Below are 21,349 nucleotides of genomic sequence, written 5' to 3' on the forward strand. Positions count from 1 at the left end.
CCTCGATTGTCTTCCACAAAGGATCAATTAACGGAAAACCGTGCGCGTAAACCCAGCGCGCGAACTCTCCCATGAGCTCGTCAGATTGCTAAACTCGTGACGGGGCGGAGACCGCGGAAGTTTATCGTCGTCGACGTCGAGGTTTACTGCTTCGAGAAAATCGATTCTACGCGTATTCTGTCAACCAAAATTCAAACACTAATAACCGGCTGACGAGACGGGACCAAATCCGAGGCCCGGAACTTGGAAAATATCCAAGCTCGAAGGCGGCATGTCTCTAAGAACGATCGCGCTCTCTCTCGTACCGATCGTAAACATATGACCTGGTAGACCTAATTAACACGTTGTATAAGGGGGAGAACGATTTCCTCTGTAATAACGTCTGCGTGGTATTCTGGACTCAGAAAAGCTTCCACGAACGTTCCTCGGGATCGTGTGCACGGATATTGCCCTGGGGCGTTGGTTTCCTCCAGTCGGAGCTATGTAGCCACGCCTACTGCGGTTGCTTGGAGCAATTCAAACAATTTTTCCTATTTATTTTCGTTTGATGTGTTTGGTCTTTAAGTTTTTGCCTCTGGGGATACGTCGAGGGAATCAATGGAAGGTTGTCAAACTTAGTGTAAGTTGATAGATCTAATTGAAAGGGAGATCTTTAAAGCTATATAGATTTCTTGGAGATATGGAAGTTAAGTTAAGTACAGATTTCCCTTTGTGACACTGATCTAGCTTGATAAAAGTCGGAAGCAAAGAAGACACACCCAACAAAGGATGAAGATTTAGAATCTCACTGCGTCTATGTTGAGGGCATAGAAGCCACGCCCACCCAGGGCATTTTACACAGAGAATCTAAGATTCCTACAGAATGTAGAACATTCAAAGGGTGATTTTAGTGCGGTGCAGACTTTAAGCTAGATAGACGTGCAGATTGCCCTCTGGGACATTAGCCTAGCTTCATGAAAGTCAAGAGCAAGCCACGCCCACACGGTTCAACGCGGATCCGCGTCGATCAAGAGCCATCCTCATTCACCCAGAAATTTCATCGTCGTCCGCAGAAACACGGAGCTACTCACCTTCTTCGCCGGGGGTAGGCAGATTCCGAGTCGACTGGATGGCGCCCATTTTCGCCACTCAATGGATCCGGATACCTCACGAGAGAGCCGGTGGTGGCCGATGTAGCTTGGAGCCGAGTACTTTTGTCGAGCCGGGGATAGACAGCCACTCGGAAATCTCATGCTTCCACCTCCTCGCGGCGCGAATATTCATCGGATAGAGGCTCGCTCTCCCTCATCCAAACGCGAGAGAGCTTGTCCTTGTTTGTACCGTTCCAGTGGCTCGGTTAATCTTGTTTCTATCTGGCCATGCTCTTCCTCCTCCGTTATTAGATCCCTATCCGAAGGCTACCCGATTTTTCCTCACTCGGAACAAACTCTGCGTGGCCACCACCCCCGGCCGTTTACCTTTCCCTTTGTCCCCGGATCGATCACTGCTCTCCTCGAGAGCCCCCTGGGCCGTCTATTAGGCCAATTTCTCTCTCGCAAACCTTTCGGACACCTCGCGAGAACTCGCCGCAGGGCTCAGAGAACCCTTCGACCTCTCTCATCCAACCTCACAAGTTCCTTTTCCCTTTTGATATCTCATCCGTCAGCAAACATCCTCGACTCGCTTTTCCCTCGACAGCCTCTCTGACTTGCCTGCCAAACTTTGTCATACCACGAACCCTTACAAATGGTCCTTTTCTTCGATGATTCCACTCAGGTATTCATCTCTCTCTCTCTCTCTCCCTTCACCTTCACGAGTTTCCGGTAGCTTAGGCGAACCCGCTTTTTCACGGTTGAATCACTGATGTTCCCGACGGCTGAGTAATCGGTGAGGAACGGCCGCAGTCGTCGCGTCCGTCGATTCAATCCTCGATCGATCCCCCAGCCGGTTCCAGCTGTCGCGTTAATTATTCCCACACCGACTCTCGCATTAATTAATCCCGATTGCCGCGGCGCTAATTCGCGGGATAACGCCAACCGGAAAACCCTCGCTCTCGTTCCACGTTGACGTCGTCCTCTGCAACGTCGATGACGTTCACCGAGCGGCAACCAGATTGTCCCGCGAATCGTCTGCTGTTAATTAATCGGCTGATCGAGCACCGCCGAACAGTCCCCAGGGCTGGGAAATTCCGCGACTCGCGACAGATTCTGCGAACAAGTAAGGGTTGCGAATCAGTCATCGATCGATAGCCGACGCCATTGTATGGGGTAGATTATTATAAAATAGGCAATCTTATTGTACAGCCAGGAAATTTAAACGAAATGCCTATCGGGCACCGAAGAACAGATCTTGAAGGTCCATTGTGCTGTGAATTTCTAGGAGCTTATTCAGAAAATTTATTTATTTAATTCTCTATTGCTATCAGGTTGTCCTAAAACGTTCTTTTAAATAGTTAATCAAAGAATACGAACATACATGGTGGACACCTTATGTGACCATTTTCAATTACGTTCTATTATCATAAATTATTGTGAATATATACGTATTATCGATATACATTATCTATTACTTTCTACATTATTCATTAGCGGACAGATCAATGTTTGTTCATCATAGGTCATACCAGGGTACCACAATCGATATTCCGCAGAAATGCCTTTAGCAAAACGGCTTCCACGTTCTTACAGTTTAAGATATTTAGCTGAATTGTCCAGGAAATGCGTTGGTGGAAAATCGTTGGAGAAAATATTTACATATTACACGATAAAAATTGTTGAAAATTGTTCTTCCACTTTAAAGATGCATGACCCCTCAAGGGATAAACCTTTAGAGGGCCAAGCTGGCAATTGTAGTGGCCAGGGATAAACTTGGTAATTTTGCGCAACATGTTAGTTGTACATACATACATTAATTTTATGTAAAGCAAATTCAAGCTTTAATTCGAAAAATGCCGACACTCTAAACGGTAAAAAAGAAATGATTTAAGTGCAGTCGAGCAATAAAGGAGTACTTAACGGAACACAACATTGATCCGCACAACAGAAGCGTCGATTCTCGTAGTAAACAAAAAATCGATCTTTCCTCGATGTCTCCCCTCTTAAGAACGCACGCGATCCTCCGCGAATCCTCCTCGGTTCGCAGAGGAAACTTTTCCTTCTCCTCGTTAACTTCGGCGGGGAGCCGTAAAGCCGTCCGATCCATAAATCTTCCGGCTAATCGCCGGTCCGTTCGCGTGACTCTCTTCTAGCACTCTGTCTCTCGATCCCTCTCCCTCTCTTCGTTCTCAGCCCCTCCTCCTACCTCTCGGTCACTCGGGTAATTGGACCCGAGCCCCCAGATGATTCGGAAAATTAGGGAACGCCTCACAATCGTTCCACTCTTTTTTCCCCGTGCGTATAGTGAATCCTTCATTCCGCTTCGCAGTCTCGCGATTCCGATTAGCCCCGACGCGACGTTCACGTGTTGCATCTCATTACTTACTGTACGAATGGCGAGAGCTTTTCACCTGTTTCGAAAGGGAACTTCGTCCTCGTTCCATTCGACGTTTCGTGACCGGAAATCCTGGAGACCAAGAGCAAGTAAGCACCTCGTCCGGTGTGGTTACACTACTTGCGAGAGCCTTTGATCAATTATTCTCGCGGCTGAATTTTATACAATTAAACGAAAAAATGATGAAACTTTAAATTTTATTGCGAGGAATCCAAGTTTCAGTGTGCGGAGTTCGCTTCTTTACAGTTGCTCGATCTCAAGTGCGTTTGACAGGTTAGAACGCTGCCATATTGGTTTCCAGACATAGGAGCGAGTATTATGTACTGAGCGGATCGTACTAGAATTTAAACTTTTATCAGTTTTCGTCGAATCGTATAATATTACATTCAGAGAAGTTGAACTTTTTTTGAGGAAGTGGAAGTGGAAGTTTCACAATTTTCGCAATTATTTATATAGAAGTAATCATACAATTTTACCATCGGGTGTCTCATAAGTGTCACCATCGACCCGAAGTCGTTTCTATCGCGGGGGTTGAAACGGTTCGGGGTGGAAAGGTCAATTCCCGGCGTTGCACTGAAAGGATCGATGTGTCGCGATATAAGTGAAGTTCGACGGTAGTTTTTATTAGCCATATACATACGTTACGTATCGCGAGGCCTCCGAAGGCTGTTGCGAGTCGCGTGAAGCAACTCGAGCACTTAACCTGTCAGCTGCAGTCACAATTCCGCTGCCATAACATCCCCGAAGTGATGCAGTTTCTTTCGCTGATCCAGCAACAACCCTCTCGTTGACATTTAATCGACCAGCATATATGTAGAGTATCGCGTACGGTCCGCGTTCATTGGACCGATAAACAAGAATTTATCGACTGCTATGCATCAAACGCTGTGGACCGTCCACCCTCGTAGCGATGCACTTTTGTTTTTCCCCGGGGGTGGAAACGTTGTTTCTGTTTCGGTCGGCAACGAGCCACTGCGCCACTGGCTTCTATGATAGATGGGACAGGGAATCAAGCCTGACGGATTATGATTTCTTATCGGGAATCCTGTCGGGAGACGTCCCGTCTCGCACCGGCATCACAGAGACGCGATTTCTGGTTTTATTTCTGTTTGCCTCCTCCCGGGATTAGAGGGGTACCCGAACCATCAGTCATGTGCTTTCGGTGGTTAAACTTTGCTGCGGTCACTATCGATTTTGGTTTGGACTGAAAAAGCTGCGTTCTCTCCAGTCTGATAGATTCCGTTGTGCTTCCTCTTCAATTTTGTCACGTCCCGAATGTAGGTCTAGTTTTTGAGCCAAATGATGGTTCATGTCAAGATTTTTAAATGGTCTGACACGTTCGCTACCACGTATAAACGAGATAAAATGTTTTACTAAATGCAGTGCGTTTCCTTCACGGAATATTAAAACAATTTCAGAGAATTATGCTGAGTACGGTGACATGAGACACCGAAGTGTATAAAATTAATTTTACTGTCTCTGTGTGACTCGCGAAATAATGAACGTCATATACAGGGTGAACCACGAATCGTGACCAGTAGAGATTATTCTTTTATATTAGCAGTCCGATCGAAAATGTTTTTATCACATATAACATGGTTTCAAAACTTTTGTACGTATGTTATTTTGTATGTGTAACAGCAATGTTAATAAAAAATATGTTCCGTTTTATTTCGAGTCTGCTGTTTTCTATTACGGCCCTCGAATTAATTTATAATATTTAATGAGGCCCTTGGCGGTGAAAGAGTTCGACATGCCTGCTCTAACAGATAGGCGTAAAAAAATTATGGAAATCATGAAAAAGAAGAGTTGACAAAAAATTTTGTTGGAAATAAAAACAGTTTACAGCTAATAGAGTAATCTCTACTGGTCGCGATACGTGGTTCAACCTGTATATGTATGACAGTGGTAGAGCGAACATGTTACCGTTTCGCCGATATTCATTTCATTCACACATTTCTGTTATAAACGCATCAAATCCACAGTCTAGTCAGCACACAGCGTTCAAAATTGAGAAGTCAGCGAGTAGAACAATTGTTTGCGCTAATTAAGGACAAGTGCGACGCGATCATACTGGCATAATCCGCGGACGAGGGTGCAGAATGAGCGTCTAAAAATAGGGTGGCAGTTCGCGCAACGCAACTGAGCTTATACGACAACCGAGTCAAGTAGAGCCTCAACTTCTTGCACAGCGAGCTGGTGCTCGTTGCGGCGTGCATTTCCGGTTTCTTGGAATCAATACTCCGTCGCACAGGAGCTCGCATTGTCATTTCTAGACTTCGTCGTTCTTTCGTCCAATCGACTACGCTGAAATTAGCGTTGGCGGTTATCGTTGTAACAAACGCTCGCAATAATCATTCGTCGCTGTTCCGTTTCCGGGGATCGATCTGTGACCGCGTTGTTATCGGACATTATTCTTTTTCTGCATTAATATTTATCGTTATTACGAGCCTGTCTTCGTTCCGGCTACATTATTAATTGCAGCCATTACTCTCCCGCTCTCCCGTGGTCAACACGCTGTTTTTCGACATTGCCGCGCTCTCATTGTCGTTCAATATTATTACAAAATTCGGTCGACGAGACCCCCAATAATTCATGATCCATTAATACCTAATTAAACATTTAATCACAGCGATAACAATCTACCACCGGGCCGCGCGGGCGCGATAATAATTGAATCCTTCATGGTTTCAGTTTAAAAGCACCCGCTTGTTTACAACGGTCACTCTTTGTTAATATCGAATTCAATTCCATGTTCGATCCTATTATTTAAAATCCATTTTTGCAAATCCCTTGTTGGTCCCTGCATATTTCATTTTCACGGAAATATGAGATCGAGTTTCATGTTTTACGCACAGTGAGATCATCAATTTTGGAAAAATTGCGCTCAACATGCGTCAACCCGTAGGCAAACATTCTAAACTCGTTTCTGAAATAAATACGTAACAGTTTGGAATGTGTTTATTTTAAAAACATCGAGGCTTTTTCGTTATTCATACGCAGGAACCTGCGAGGTTTTAACACTAAACCTACCACCACCGGTCAAAATGACCGGTTCCAGATTTATTCTTTTACAATTATTGAAATAATAAAAATTAGTTTATAAGAATTAATTGTAAAATATCTTTAGACGAGCGCACGTATTATAATAGGAGCCGCACAAACTCTAAATAAAATCAATCTTGTATTTTTATAAGGGAACATATGTACCAGTTACTTTTAAGGCTCGGTAGGTTTACACAACGCTTCGTTTCCAATTCGTTTATCGATAATAATAGATACTCTGTTATTTTAAAATGGCAAAAGCGTGAACATCGAATTCCTCGTGAATAAAATTCGAATTTACCAACTACAAGCGCGGACTGCAAAAATCGAAGGGACAACGGCAGAAACGATTATCGATCAAAATTTCATGCATCGCCCATTTTCAAAGTTTGCTCTTCTGTTCGATGGAGAAACGAAAATATTAAAGATCGCTATGAACTAGGCCTGGTTATAAGAAATATTGTTTGACGTCAACGTTAACCTCATTTTGACTCCATTGTCAAAACTTGCCGGAACCTTAAAAAGCCCATTAGCAGGCTTCTTGATGACTGTGTCGTAACGCTGAAATTGTGTCACGCTGCTGGTGTGTTTATTAACACTGATGTTGTATGTACAGTTAGTAAAGATTGTATCAAATTCAATGCATTCAACTTGGTTCTTTATTTCTGTACCACGGATTTTTATGCAAAATAGAAATGATACAGGTTTCTGTACCAGGGATTTTTATGCAAAATAGAAATGGTCTGCAGTTAATAAGCATCTACTGTAAGAAATAGGAGCGATTTATGAGTTTCTTTCTTCCTTTGATAATCTGAGTAGGCCAGAAGTAACATGTAAACGGTCCTGAATTCTTTTAATCTTCCTACTGTTTCAAATTGCAGCTACTCAGTTCGACTATAAATGCATAAAATCCGTCCTGTCACGTCTGTCAAGTCAGGTCAAGACATAAATTCAAAATACACGTTGGGTGCACAAACGTTCCAGGTACAACAGGACGTAAAACCGCAATTTACGTCAGAATAACCCAGTGATATTATGAAGATAGAATAACTTTATTAAAGTGACCCACTAATTTATGGCTCGCCCTATTATCCCGATACGCGACACGACAAATAAAATTCAGGGTAGAAATAATGGCCGGGCATTTGTCGCCGGCAGAGCTAATACTATACATATTTTACTCCGTTGGGTTTACTCGCTGTACATTCCGTTGACAGTGTGCATTCCTGCGCACAGTTCATTTCACGTTATGCTAGTTGGACCGCGTAACACCATCGATTTTCCGTATTTTCTTTTTCCTCTCAGCCGGTGGAACGCGATGTCACGCGGAAGATAATTGTCTATATTCGAATCCTCCTTTTTCGTCTTTCTCTTTATTTCTCTTTGTACTTCTTTGTATCTCGCGGCTTCCGTCTTTCTCTCCGGTTCGGCCTCGTCGTTAAATACTGTTCAGCATTTTACGTCCGTGGCTGTAATGCACCGCGATGCGAAGATATTGCACGCGACGGTATTACTGTTATAACATCAGTTGCGCGGCTCCCCACGCGAAAATATAGACCGAAATGATATTCTCAGCTGGAATGGAGCGCATTATACATTTATCGCCATTAAAGAGCTGTTGTATTACATCCCCGCGGAGAGCTAAACCCCCTGTAAAACACGAAGTCTAACTCCGTACCGCTGGCTAAATCAATTTGCGTAAGTTCCAACATGCTGCGATTGCAAAATATTCAAAAATTTTCGATGTTTAGACTGTGATAGCTTCGTTAAAAAAAATATAAACCTGGCCTCATTGTAAAGCTTGAAGTTCGACATCACTTAGTTCATTTCTCTTCCCTTGTATTATAAAATATTTTTCCAGCATATAGGGGGTGTAAAGCTGAAGACACATTTCGACTCGAAAATGCTTCAAGTTTAAATGTCTCTAAAAACATCACTGAATCTTTTTTGTGAATGACTCTTCCGTGGATTTGAAGATTAAAGTTTCCCCTTTGCAACGACACCTCAAAAATTTATCTGCGATTTTTTTTCGCTCGAATGATAGAGCTTCGAATGGAAGGTGTACGCGGGAAAACTTGTTCTTTGTTTTTGTTACATAAAGCAACCAAAAAAAATCGTAGATCAATTTTCGAGGTCTTACTGTAAAGAGGAAGCTTCAATCTTCAAATCCACGGTAGATTCGTTCACGAAAAAAATTTTACAATGCTTTCACATACGTTTCGAGTAATAGCATTTTCGAGAAAGAACGTGTCTTCAGTTTTTCACCTGCGACATCGAGCTAGAACATTTTCGGAAATATTTATTGATTTTCGTACTTATTTTATTTATGAAACTATGACAGATAGTATTACCTAGATCGGCATTCAAGAAAGAAAAATTGATGAATATTATTATAGTTTGCAGGAAGTGTTCGAACGCTTCGTACAAAACCCTACAATTCAAAATAGCCAGCAGTCTTTCAACAGCAACTCCCATCTGTGTGCGTTGTGCGGCGCAACTTCGTACCGAAAGGCGAGAAAGGTTGCTCTGAATTTAAACAATGCCGCACCTTATTAAATGTCTAAGAAATTCCGAAAGACCGAGTTCATCTGCGCTGTTTTATAAGAGCGAAGTCGGGAGAATGAGATATTTCATATTCAAAGTTTCTTCGCCGAAGACGGATGAGAGAAGGAAGTGATCTGTTGAAGAAGTTCGAAAAATGATTTTTTTTACATCGACAGTGATGCGGCTATTTTTTCAATGGGAATATAAAATGTCTCTGTCAATCGCAAACATTCCGCAATGAACCGCAAGTCAAGTTATTTACATTATTAAATATGTTGGTATCTAATCAATTACGACACATTTAAGTATTGCATCAGGTATTATATCAATCAAAAAACATATAAGACAAATAGTCCTATGTCAATCTTTGATCATGATTACTCTACAATATTAAACACAGTCAACCTGGAAACATTGTCTGCTCGAAGAATAGTATCCAACCAAAGCTTTATTTTTAATTTGATTAAAAATAATATTGATTGTTCCTCTCTCCTTATGCAAATCAATTTTTATTTAACTGAATGTGTTTCGAGATCAAGAGCAGGATTTCTAACACTTAAATCCAAAACCACGTATGGATTAATAAATCCTGTTAATCGCATTATTGCAAACTCTAACACACTATATAATAGTATTAATTCTTTTAATGGATTTTTACACACATTCAAAAGAAAATTACGCACGATTATCTGATAATACCATACCTGTATTCCAACAGTTTTGTAATTGTCCCCTCTTAGTTAAATTACGTTAATTCTTTGTGTCATTCTATTGTAAATATTTGTGTAAAAGGACTTCGAATATAATAATATACAATGGAGTCATTCTAGGTCGGAAGAAATGTTTAATTTTCAAGTTGAAATAGCTCCGACTTTAAAACAATCGAGTCGCGGGAGCGAAAGAGAAATGGGAAAACCGGAAAGGGTCGTTCGCAAGTATAGAATTTTCAAGCGTCGCGTCGTTTAGCGTAGTTTCATCGAACCTCCAGATTCCTCCAACGAGTTCTGTGAATATTGTTCTACTTCCTTATTTCCCGATTGCGAACGCAGGAATAAACAGTCCCGCGAACTAGGTCGACGAAAGAGTTGATCGACAAATGGACTAACTAAAATTTTCGCGGACTGTTTGATCCTTCTCGATCGCGGCCATCACAGAAATAGATGATCATTTTGCAACAGAGGAATTCTAGCAAAGAGAGTCGAATATGAAATAAACTGTAAGCGCATGCTGCAGGCCACAAGCTACACACACAGTGTGAATCGAATTCTGCTCGCAGCACAGCAGCGACGGCGTTACACATAATTTCCAACGCGTAACTCATTTATGAAGCTCATTGAATCGGAAGTTTTATTATTCGACCGCAGTAATTTCATTGTCTGCGTCTGGAGCGGTAATTGGGGTTGCAAACTTCGGTTTACCTTGTCAAGGATATTCAGAGCCTACTGGGATTATATCGAAACTGTCTTTTGAAAAATGAAATCTCAATTTGTAGCATCTCCTAATCGCATGAAAAATAAATTAATTCGTGTGGCTTACAAGAAGATCAAACCTTTGCAGTCGGAGCTATTTCAACTCGAAAATTAAACATTTTATGCGACCTAGAATAATTCCACTGTATATGATCTTTTTCATTTTATGGATATAAAATTGATGCGATACCTACGTCATACAGTACTTAAATATTTAATAATTGGTTCGATACGAATATACAGTTAGGAGCAAAATTGAGAACACACGCTTTTTTAAATCAGAATAACTTTTTTGTGAATGGACCAAACGACTTGAATTTCTCTGTAGCGCTAGAAGAATTAGTTTAGTAAATGACGTCGGTGAAAATTGCAATTTTTCAAGATTTTGAGCCTTTTTACCACTTTCGAACGTTTATTAAATTAAATTAAATTTTCGGAGCGTACAAAATTTATACAAGTTAACCAAACACATCTGTTAAATTTTCGTTATTGTCCCAGTTAAAAAGGTCGTAAAAATAAATTTTTAGGATTGTTTTTCACAATTCCGACCAAATGCATTTTTTCAACATATTTTTATACGTCATTCGAAAGTTATTATGATTCTGATTTAAAGTGTGTGTGATCAGTAGACTGCGGATGTTTATGCATTTATGAAGAAATTGGTTAGGTAGAATATAAAACAGTAAAGTATTTAAAAAATTCAAGAATGTTGTAATGTTGCTTTTAATGTAACAAAGTCGTTAAGGGATGAAATCAATTTTTATGTAGTTCCTGCTTCCCTCAAGCAATGTAAAACATTTTTATTTTGCATAAATAATGTAAACAATATTGTGAATACTGGTACAGTAATTTTTAGTGGTGACTCTCTGAGTATACACATATATTCAGTACAGTATTATCATAGGAACCGCACAAAGTCCAAAGAAAATCCACAGTAGTTCTAGTGTTAAATTCGACAAGAAAGTAGAGAGACAAAGTGTGTTCGAAAGATATTAATTTCTGAAGGATTTACAGGGTTTCGTTTTGAGTCCTTGCCGAGTGTTCTCTTTCGCAAACGCCTAACAGCTTCAAGACCGAAAAGTTTCGCCCAAGTCGACGTTATAGTCGGCCAAAGTGATATGTAGCTCGGTCCTCTGGACCACTCAACCAAGTTTGATATTCTGTTTGAAATTCTGGGAATAGCGTAATCGACGCCATTAACATGAAAATTCTTTCCACAAAGAGCACGCTTCTCGCCGTCGATTATTCAAATAGGAAACGGTTTGATCATTTTTAATGAAATTTCTCGGAACTTCTCTTTTGATAGAATTAATTGCACTCGAGTTCGTTGACTCAACACACCTCTAGCTCCGATTCACAAATCGAGTACCTATGTGAACGTTCGACCTCGATGTATGTACAGAATTCGACTGATCGTCTAAAAACAACATGGAAATTCATTAAAATCTGCGCATACTGAGCTTGTTCCTATTTCAGCGAAGCGAGTGGTTTCGATCAAGCAAATCCGAGTAAATTAGGGCGACATATGTATACATTATACGTATATACGATCCGAATAAATAAAATATAATTGGAGTTATAAAACATTTTTACTTCCGTTCGAATATTCCAATTTTACAAACACGATCCGAGTACCTGAGAGTGGTTCTGTAAATTTTGACAGAATTTTTCGGGCGTTTTAACCGATAGCCCTACAATATCGTGCCAGACTCTACATGAAAATTCTGAACAGAGTTTGATAAATATGTATGCTATTCATGTCTTTATTCATGTCCTCTATTGGGGAATATATGTAATAGATACAAATTTTCTTCGTTTTTAGGAAATGACGAACTACAAAAAAATTCTAATCACTGAAACCGTAAAATAAATCATAGGGCGAAGGGTTAAATATGCAAAAGAAACTAATTACCAACAGAGTTTCACTATATTTTAAAATTCTACGGTTTACAACTGGGAATTGTTTGAGAAATTTTTTCAGAGCAATAAGAATTTTCTTCTGCAATTAAAACGTTTATGGAGGGTTCTATTAACAGGTTTCGAAATAAAATTGTCAAGATAAAATAAAAGCACTGTGACAACTAGAACTGTGTCCACAGAGTCAAACTTACCAATTTCGGACTTCTTATTTCACAACCTTCAAAGGCACACAACTATCCTCGCGGCAATTTATTCAGCAAATTGAGCCCTCGTCGATTGATATCTCGGTGAAGCGCTCTCATAATTTATGTAATAAAATCGAATTCGGTCGCTTCGATTGCTTGCCACGTTCAATATTAATTTAGTTAAAATATGTAACCGTTTGCACACGGAGGCCCCTTTCAGATCACGTACCAGCAGCACGAGCACATTTATTCATTCATTATTTACGGAAATAATTACTCTATTATGGATTCCGATTTTTCAACACAAACTTCCGATGTTTAAACTTTATGCAACGAGCACGGATATTTGAACATTGTACAAGGAGTTCCTATGCTTAAATATCGTGCAAGGAAATCTGATGTTTAAACTTTGTGCGAGGAACACTGACGTTTAAACATTGTACAAAGATGCTTAAATATCGTACACGAAGATCCGATGTTTAAACTTTGTACAAGGAAGTTCTCTATCTCACAAAGCGCCGATTGTTTCTAGCACTAATTCTTCAAACTGATGGATCTATTGTAAGACAAAATGCGCTTCTTCTAAGACTAATTGTAAGTAACATAACATTCCTTCTTAAGACAATGCGTTTCTCCTGAAGCTAAGACAATAAGCTTCTTATAAACCTAAGACTGTCAGATGTGTCTTTTTAAAGTTTGAGAGTACGAATCGAAATTCTTGGCTAATAAGTGTTGGTAGGAGAATCAAGCTATGATTCGAGATTAGTAGTGAGTAATGTAACCAAGGTCTGCATACGCAATTATGTACAGAATACATTATGTAGAATAGAGGGAAGGTAAGCTCGGAGCTAGCTTAGCATAAGCTGAATGAGAAGTATGGGCATGTGTATACGCGAATCTGGAATCGTGTCCAACAGTATTGTAAACGATATTTGGCATGAAATTGACACAGACTTTATGAATCAAAACTGTTAGGTATCAACACACTATGTGCCACATATGTATTGCCGATTGAAATGCGAGTTTGAAATTGCATAAGAATCATAAGGTGAGAGGTCATTGGAGAAAATGGTTGATTGTGAACAACTGAAAACAGATCGAACGAAAATTTACAGTATATTAGTACTTACAACGACTTCTTACAATCCTTCTAACCAAATCGTCAAAAATAACTCACACACAGTATGTTAAGTACTATAATTGCTAGCAATCCTTTCACGTTCTCTCGAAAAGGAGATTTTATTGACTTGCTGCCTAGATCTACTGTATTTCCCTGGAGGAGACAGTCGAGTTCGAAGAATTAACACTAGATTAATATTTATAATCTACGATATGAGAAATTTTTCAACACATTTATTTATTAGTGCATATATTTAATATAGTTTTAAAAAATTGTGGTTAGAAATTTGGACATACGTATCCTTGTTGTCGTATATTTGATATACTTTTAAAAAATTAGTAAAAAATTTGGATACACGGTGTCCTTTTCGTAGTATATTTGATATACATAGTTTTAAAAAGTTGGATATACATACGTATCCTTGTTGTCGTATATTTGATATAGTTTTAAATAATTGGTTAAAAATTTGGATATATATCCTTGTTGTCATATATTTAACACTAAACCTACCGAGCCTTAAAAGTACAATAACTGGTACACATGTTCCCTTATAAAAATGAAAAGATTGATTTTATTTACACTTTGTGCGGTATTTCAATAAATAATAAAAATGATTTCATAAGTCATAGTTGATATTAATAGACATTAATAGTAGATTTCATAAGGAATTATTGAATTGTAAAATAAAAAATCTCGAACCGGTCGTCTTGACCGGTGATGGTAGGTTTAACGTTAATATAGTTTGAAAAAATTGGTTAAAAAGGATATACGTATTCTTGTTATCTCTATCAAGTTTCGAACTAATAGCCCGATTAAACATCAACAGTATTCAAAAACATAAATAAAGCTGGTACTATAAATTTCCATCTGACAGCGTGTTCCTCCCTTGGCCAATTATCGTGCAGCGTCGCTGACTCTGTTAGGGTTGTTTCAATGACCGATCGTAGCCGATAAATATTACACAAGCCACCTACCATGAGTCCACTTTCACCGGTCGATAGAAGAAAAACGATTTCCCCGAAATCAATTCTCGACGCAAGGATCAGGATCGCCTCGGATTCATTCACCGTTCCGTAGGATCGGTGATCTCGTGGATCGTAGCGCGATCGAGCATGGCACGAGCCGGCGCGGCGCGGCACGGCGGATGACGGACGTGGCGGGTGTTTGCCGATTGTTCTGTGAAGCGCGCGCGGAATTTTCGCGTGTTGCAGCGGTCGCGGACGCCGCACGAGTGTCGGCGTCGTTCCTCGGTTCAACGGAACGACGATGCGACGCTCGTGCTCTCGTGTACGCGATATTCCGCTCGGCGTCTGCGCCCAAAGACGTCGGCGTCGTGTCGCGACGCGTGCCACTTCTGTTTGGATTCACAGAAACACACTTCCTCGTGACCGCCAGATCGCGCATAATTACCATCCCCATTCATGGTGATAGATTGCGGATTCTTATGCAACACAGAAATTGTCTTTATCAATTGCAAGGAACTGGTACCCGGCAGAAAATTCTTTGTTTCTTTAGTTAATTCTTCAAAAGCTCTGAACAATATGTATGCTGATACTCTTTCAAATTGCGCCTACCCATTCCTGCCATGAATGCAAGAAGATCCGCTGTCAATTGATTATTTATTTTCTCATCTCATTGGTTTCTTTCCATTATGTCCATCCGACACCGAGGGAAATTACACTAGCGTTAGGTATCCATCTTTCCAACATATTGGTTTTTTAGACTGCTGATTACTTTGATTCCAACGGACAAATTTAATTATACCAGAGCTAATTGTTTCTCGAGTTAATGGTATTGATCCTTTGCGATCGCGTCAACTAGAGACAAAGGGACTGTAATTACAGCAACGTTAATTATTTCTCCTTCCATTCTATTGATCTTTTACCATCGTGTCAATTTGTCACCAAAGGACAGCACAAGCACCACGAGTTTCGGTACTATGAACGTCGTTTTACTGTTCTGGTAATCGGTTTTGTGATCATCGTCGTTCCATCGTGAGGCTGTTTCGGCTTCGACAAACGAAACTTTTCTCATCTTCGGTTTGGGGTCATGGATATAGCTTTTTTTCTCTCGATTCTTCGTGAGAAGATACGGCTTGCTGGGACAGTAACTCGGTGTGGAGGAGATTATTCGGGATTTTTATGGGAGACCGTCGCCTACGATCTTTTTCTTTCTTTTTCCTCTTTTTTTAAATCGCCTGACACGTTTTTTTCCCTGAGGGACGTGACAAATGGCTCTGAGGGTCTAAGGGCGCAAGGACGAAGGGCTGTCGTAGGATATTAACCTCTTCAAGGATACTGGCGCACGCACATTCAATTTTCGACGATAAATCTACACGTGGACGATTTTAATTTTTCCAACGCATTTACAATTGCTATCAGTTTTCATCTTGTGCAGTCGATGTACGTTTAAATTCCATTAAGGACGACAAGATAAAAATTGTTTGCATCAGTTGCAAGAAATAGGAGCCAAATAGAAAATTTGTTCTTCCTTTAATAATTTGAATGTAATTATATTCTTTTAATCAGCCTATTGGTTTAAATCGCACCTACTTAGTTTTGTCATAAATGCATAAAATTCGCAGTCTGCTAATTACAAAGATATTTGAATTGTCTAATTTGTCTCTAGAAAATTAGAGAGATTAACAGTGTGGAGGAAAGGTAGACCGTTTTCGCGAATCCATCCATCGCGGTTTGTTCTATTAATTCAAGACGATCACTCACGTTTATTTAAATCGGACATGCATATATACATATTCCAGTCATAGGAGGATGTTCTCGAGTTTATTTGAAGTAACTTTTTCCTTTGCGAAAATGTTCTCCACGGCTTGGTCCAAGAGTTATTAACGAAAAACCGTTGACCAATGAGAACGCGGCAACAGCGGACGGATTCCGGCTCGGCCAATGACAACGTCGCCGTGATGGAATCCGTCCGCTGTAACCGCGTCCTGTTTGGTCCGTGTTTTTCGTTAATAACTCCTGAACAAAACTGCGGAGAACATTTTTGCAAAAGAAGAAATTGCTTCAAATGTCTTCAGGAATCGAAACATTTTTTGGACACCCTGTATAGAACGTACCATCGATTAACCCCATAATTTCACTAACTTGATATCCTCATTATCGGAACTGGCATGAAGAGAAACGGTGAAGATCGAACATTTATTTATTACTCGAACAACCTCATCTTCGATAGATTCCTCCGCGAGTTCTACTGTAAATTGAAACCTTCTTCGATTTTCAGCTTAACAAGCCTACATCTCTAGAGACCGTCGCAATGTAAAGCGTTCGCGAACTGAAACATTTATTTCGAAATTCTCGAGCTGGACTCTCTCAATTGCCTTCCGAACTAAAGAGCTTTAAAGAGACTCGTGTCTCCGTGTCTTCTTCGAAGCCGATTGAGGGATCGAAACGGAAGGTAATCGAATCGCGATCGACAGTCTTATTCATTTCAAGCACTGGTACATAGTACATACATATAGCAGTCTGAATCGTCGTATTACGACATCAAATTCTAAATTTATTGTTTCTGTTAATGACAATCTTTTCTGTCCTTCTTCATTCTGTATTGAATTCGCAACTCGTTCCGTTCCATTAATTAATTATAGGATTCTTCTGGTGAGGTTTCAATGTATAGCTTCATTAAGAATACAATTTTCTTGATCCTATTCCTTTTTATCCATTTTTCGTTCGTTCGTACTAGACAATTTTTATTTTCCATTATGTCCATTTTATAATGCTGTTCACAGCCTATTCTTTTATTCTATGTATATTGTTGCGGAGGCTTCGATCCCGTCTTGCCGGACAACACATTGCAATTATAAACACAGAACTAACACTTCTTTATTCTCTATCAAACGGACAATGTCTAATACAGGGTGACAAGAAATAACGGAGTTAAACATTTCTTATTATAATTCTGCCAAATCGACGAATTTTGAAAAACCAAATGATAACAACCATAACATATAGACCTTTTTAGTATTCATATATTTAAGAAGTTTCGAAGTGGCCACCCTTTGAGCCGATTCAGAGGCTCATACGTGTTTTGAAATTTTCGGCGATGGGCCGCAGCTCTTCTGGCGTCATTGGGTCCCACACCCGGCGCAGAGATTTTTTCAGCGACTCGAAACTTTTGTGCGGAGGGACTTCCTGAAATGGAAATTGTATCCATTTCCGGAGAAAACCTACCTATTCGGGGTGGGTACAGATGCCCCCTTAAAATCAATGGGTTCGAATCAGAGGAAGATTCCTACCTGATAACATGGCGGAGAAGTGTATTTTAGGAAGTGGATTTCTCCAGAAACACGCGTGGTAGGCTCGACTATTCGGCGAGAAACCTATAAATAGCTGAGAAGGAGGAGGTCAGCTTTATTGGCCAGGAAAAGCGAAATAAGGTGGATACGGCCTTATTTGCGAAAAGGGAAGAGGAGACTCCAGTAGCGGAAGAGAAGACTCCGGCAGCGGAAGAGCAAGAGGAGATTGCAGTCCCACCTGTGCCAAAGCATTTATAAGACAAGATTTCCAGCGATGCGGCACGGCCCCAACCCCGCCACGGAAGACAGCATTTGCGGAAGTAACACGTGAGTTCCAGGATGTGTTCGCGGAAAATCCTGAACATGTTGGAAACTGTGACATTCTCCAACATAGGATTGATGCGGGAGATTGTACACCAATTAAACAGGCACCGCGACGTCTCCCTTTTCACCAACGACCTGTTCTTTTCCCGAACGTATTTGTCTCCAAAAGATTGACGCTCGAACTTTTATTATCGTGGCTTTTTCTCCATCGATGAATCCCTCGATGGCCGTACAATATTTCTTCGAGTAAGTCTTCAGCGCGACGGGAGTAGAAGTTAGATAAAGTTGCAGTCTCCCCCTCTACTGCGACTTCTTTGCGTTTCCTATCTTCTTCTTTGCTTGCGTCTTCGGGCAGTCCTTCTGGAAGTGTCCAGTCTGCCGACAAGTCCAACACACTCTGGGTCAATCTTCCCGTTCAGTGTCGGTCCTCGAATTTTGGTTCACGAAACTCGTCTTCCGCACACGGCTCCGTCCGGTCTTCTCTCGTATCCTCGGACACCGTAACTCCGTCCAGGAAAGTGTTGTTCTGGGAAATAGTGAGGTTTGTTGCGATTATTTTGGCTTCTGTATTGAGTTTCAGCGATAGTGAGGCTGCAAGTTTATCTCTACTTTCGAGAGGGCATTCGCCAAATGCAGCTTGAGCAAGCTGAAGATCGATTCTCCTTTCCGTTGTCTGTAATTCTGAAATATTACATAGCTTAAATTTTGAAAGTGTTTGTGGTTCCATAACGGAACTCCAGTGCCGAAACAATCGCCTGGAAATCATTCTGCTTATCCACAGAAAGAGAGGTCAACACTCCTCGAACGGGGCCCTCCAAAGATGCAACCAAGGCCAAAGCTTTCCTCGGTTCATCCCATCCATTCGCGCGGGCTATCGTGTCAAACTGAATTCGATACTCTTCCCACGAAGATTTACCATCGAATCTAGGCGGTTCCACGGCGTATCCCAACTCCGAAACACCAGGAAACACACCAACCATATCGCGCAGAGGTATCTGCTGCGAAGGTGGGAGGACCGGAACCGTGGACCCGTTAGAAACAGATATACAATTTACATTTTGAGGTTCACGGGTCTCGATAGAGTTAATTAACTGCGGCTGTACAAGCGCGTGCAGATTTTGCGTGAGCACCTGACACTGAGCCCCCAGGATCCCGAACCGTTTTTCTAGGACAGCTTGAGCGGCCCTGTTTGCTGCTTCTCTCTCTCTTCAAACCTGGCCCACTCCTCTTCCCATCTCCGTACCGAGATTTTCTGCTGCTCTTGAAACTGCCCCGAAATGTTCCTCTGGGACCTTCGAACAGCGTTTGCAACATCATCGCATCTGCTCCCGAAGTGGATGCCGTTGCGGTGCGATCGTCCGCAATCCCAACTTCTGACACCAGTGTTGCGGAGGCTTCGGCCCCGTCTTGCCGGAGAACACGTTGCAATTATAAACACAGAACAATAACACTTCTCTATTCTCTTTCAAACGGACAATGTCTAATAACGGTGCAATGGATGACGCGTGCTCTCGCTTCAACGACTCGAGAAGATCTGTCGTGCTTTTTCTTGTCAACAGCAACCTCGTCGTCCGGATACCACAATATTGATCCGACAGGATCCAACCTTCTCTCCCGATCACTACGATATCTTCAGAATATCACAGGGGGAGGCAACTTCATCACAAGCCGTCGTAACAATATCTACGCTTACCTTGATATTGGAAAATTAACTTCAATATAGCATTTTAGCTAGAAAAGAGCATGTTATTTTAATGAGCATTTTAGCTAGAATATTCTGCTTCAATTTATAAGAAATTATTAGCTTTCTCATTTAGTTGGTTCACGTCCAATGGGCAAGAGAATATGATGTACAGCTTAATTGTGCATCTAATTTTAAATTCTCAACCACCGTGTACCTTTGGATTCTTGGATCAAAAACAAGCTCGGTCTCATTCTCGGATTACCTCATCTCTGCAACTTTTCCTCCATATTTAATTACAACCACGCGACGGGGGTGTATGTAATTAGACGGGCGTGTTTTCCTCGGCGTCGTAAACAGCTCGAATTAATGTCCGAGCCATACCTCATCCATGATGCAACACCTCCATATACATATTTCAACGGGCATTATGAAAATTTCCCCGAGAATCGCGTGTGTCTAACCAAGATCGAATCGATCATAGAAACCTCGTTTCGACGATCGTCGTCGTCGTTGTCGTCGTCTATGCGTGTATATTGCGGTTTTTTTTCTAGTTACCAGTGGACTACAGGTCTAGACAGTTCGAACGAAGACGCACGCGAGGTTCACTGTCCTGTGAACGCTTGGCCGACGACAGGTGACACGATCGATTCGCGGAATTTACCACCTGCCTTCCAAGAACCATGGTCTTCCCCGAGAAAGAACCACCATTTTCCCTCATCGATCATCGTTGCTGATAGCTAGCAGCAATATTCTCTAGCCCCTGATCCGTGCGGTGCACGCCTACCGATAGTTAAGCTCGAGCGCGCATCAATCTTCCGAGGTTCAATTATCGTAAGCCGAATTTACATCGTTTCGCGTCGGGTGATTATCGCGGATGAGCCAGCCTTCACACAATGAACGCGAATGATGCAACTTTCAAAAGCCCGAAGACAATGTTTCTCGATGAATTATCCACGATGAACGAGATGAATGCGATGAATCCATTCATTCCGTTTAGTTCGACGTTGTAGATTAGCTGCGAGGCTGTACCCGATTTTCTTGCGTCTCCGTTCCTGTTGCAATCTTGGTAATAGTGCATTATCTGACTGCGGATTTTATGTATTTACGATGAAAATAAATAGGTCAAATACAAGTATTAATATTTATTTTACGATTTACTATATTATTATTAGACTGCGGATTTTATGCATTTATGACAAAAATGGACACGTACAATTTAAAGCAGTGGACATGTTAAAAATATTTAAGGACATCAATGCATTAGTTTCAGCATAATAGAATAATTAAAAGAAGAATACAATTTTTATTTGGCTCCTGTGTCGTGCTATCAATGCGAAT

The 21,349-nt window shown here is 41.0% G+C and overlaps 1 protein-coding gene across 1 annotated transcript in view; it reads right to left on the reverse strand.

The window, feature by feature from the left end:
* LOC143209213 (serine/threonine-protein kinase 32A) overlaps positions 1-15,030 on the reverse strand; it is a 38,153-nt gene extending 23,123 nt beyond the window's left edge. The window contains exons 1-2 of the mRNA XM_076424581.1: positions 14,726-15,030; positions 1,071-2,186 (exon numbers count right to left, since the gene is read on the reverse strand). Of these exons, the coding sequence (XP_076280696.1) occupies positions 1,071-1,119 (49 nt within the window). The 5' untranslated portion in view covers positions 1,120-2,186; positions 14,726-15,030. The remainder of the gene's footprint in view (positions 1-1,070; positions 2,187-14,725) is intronic.
* Between the last annotated feature and the right edge of the window lie 6,319 nt (positions 15,031-21,349).

Source organism: Lasioglossum baleicum, chromosome 5, assembly GCF_051020765.1.
Source record: "Lasioglossum baleicum chromosome 5, iyLasBale1, whole genome shotgun sequence".
NCBI classification, from domain to species: domain Eukaryota; kingdom Metazoa; phylum Arthropoda; class Insecta; order Hymenoptera; family Halictidae; genus Lasioglossum; species Lasioglossum baleicum.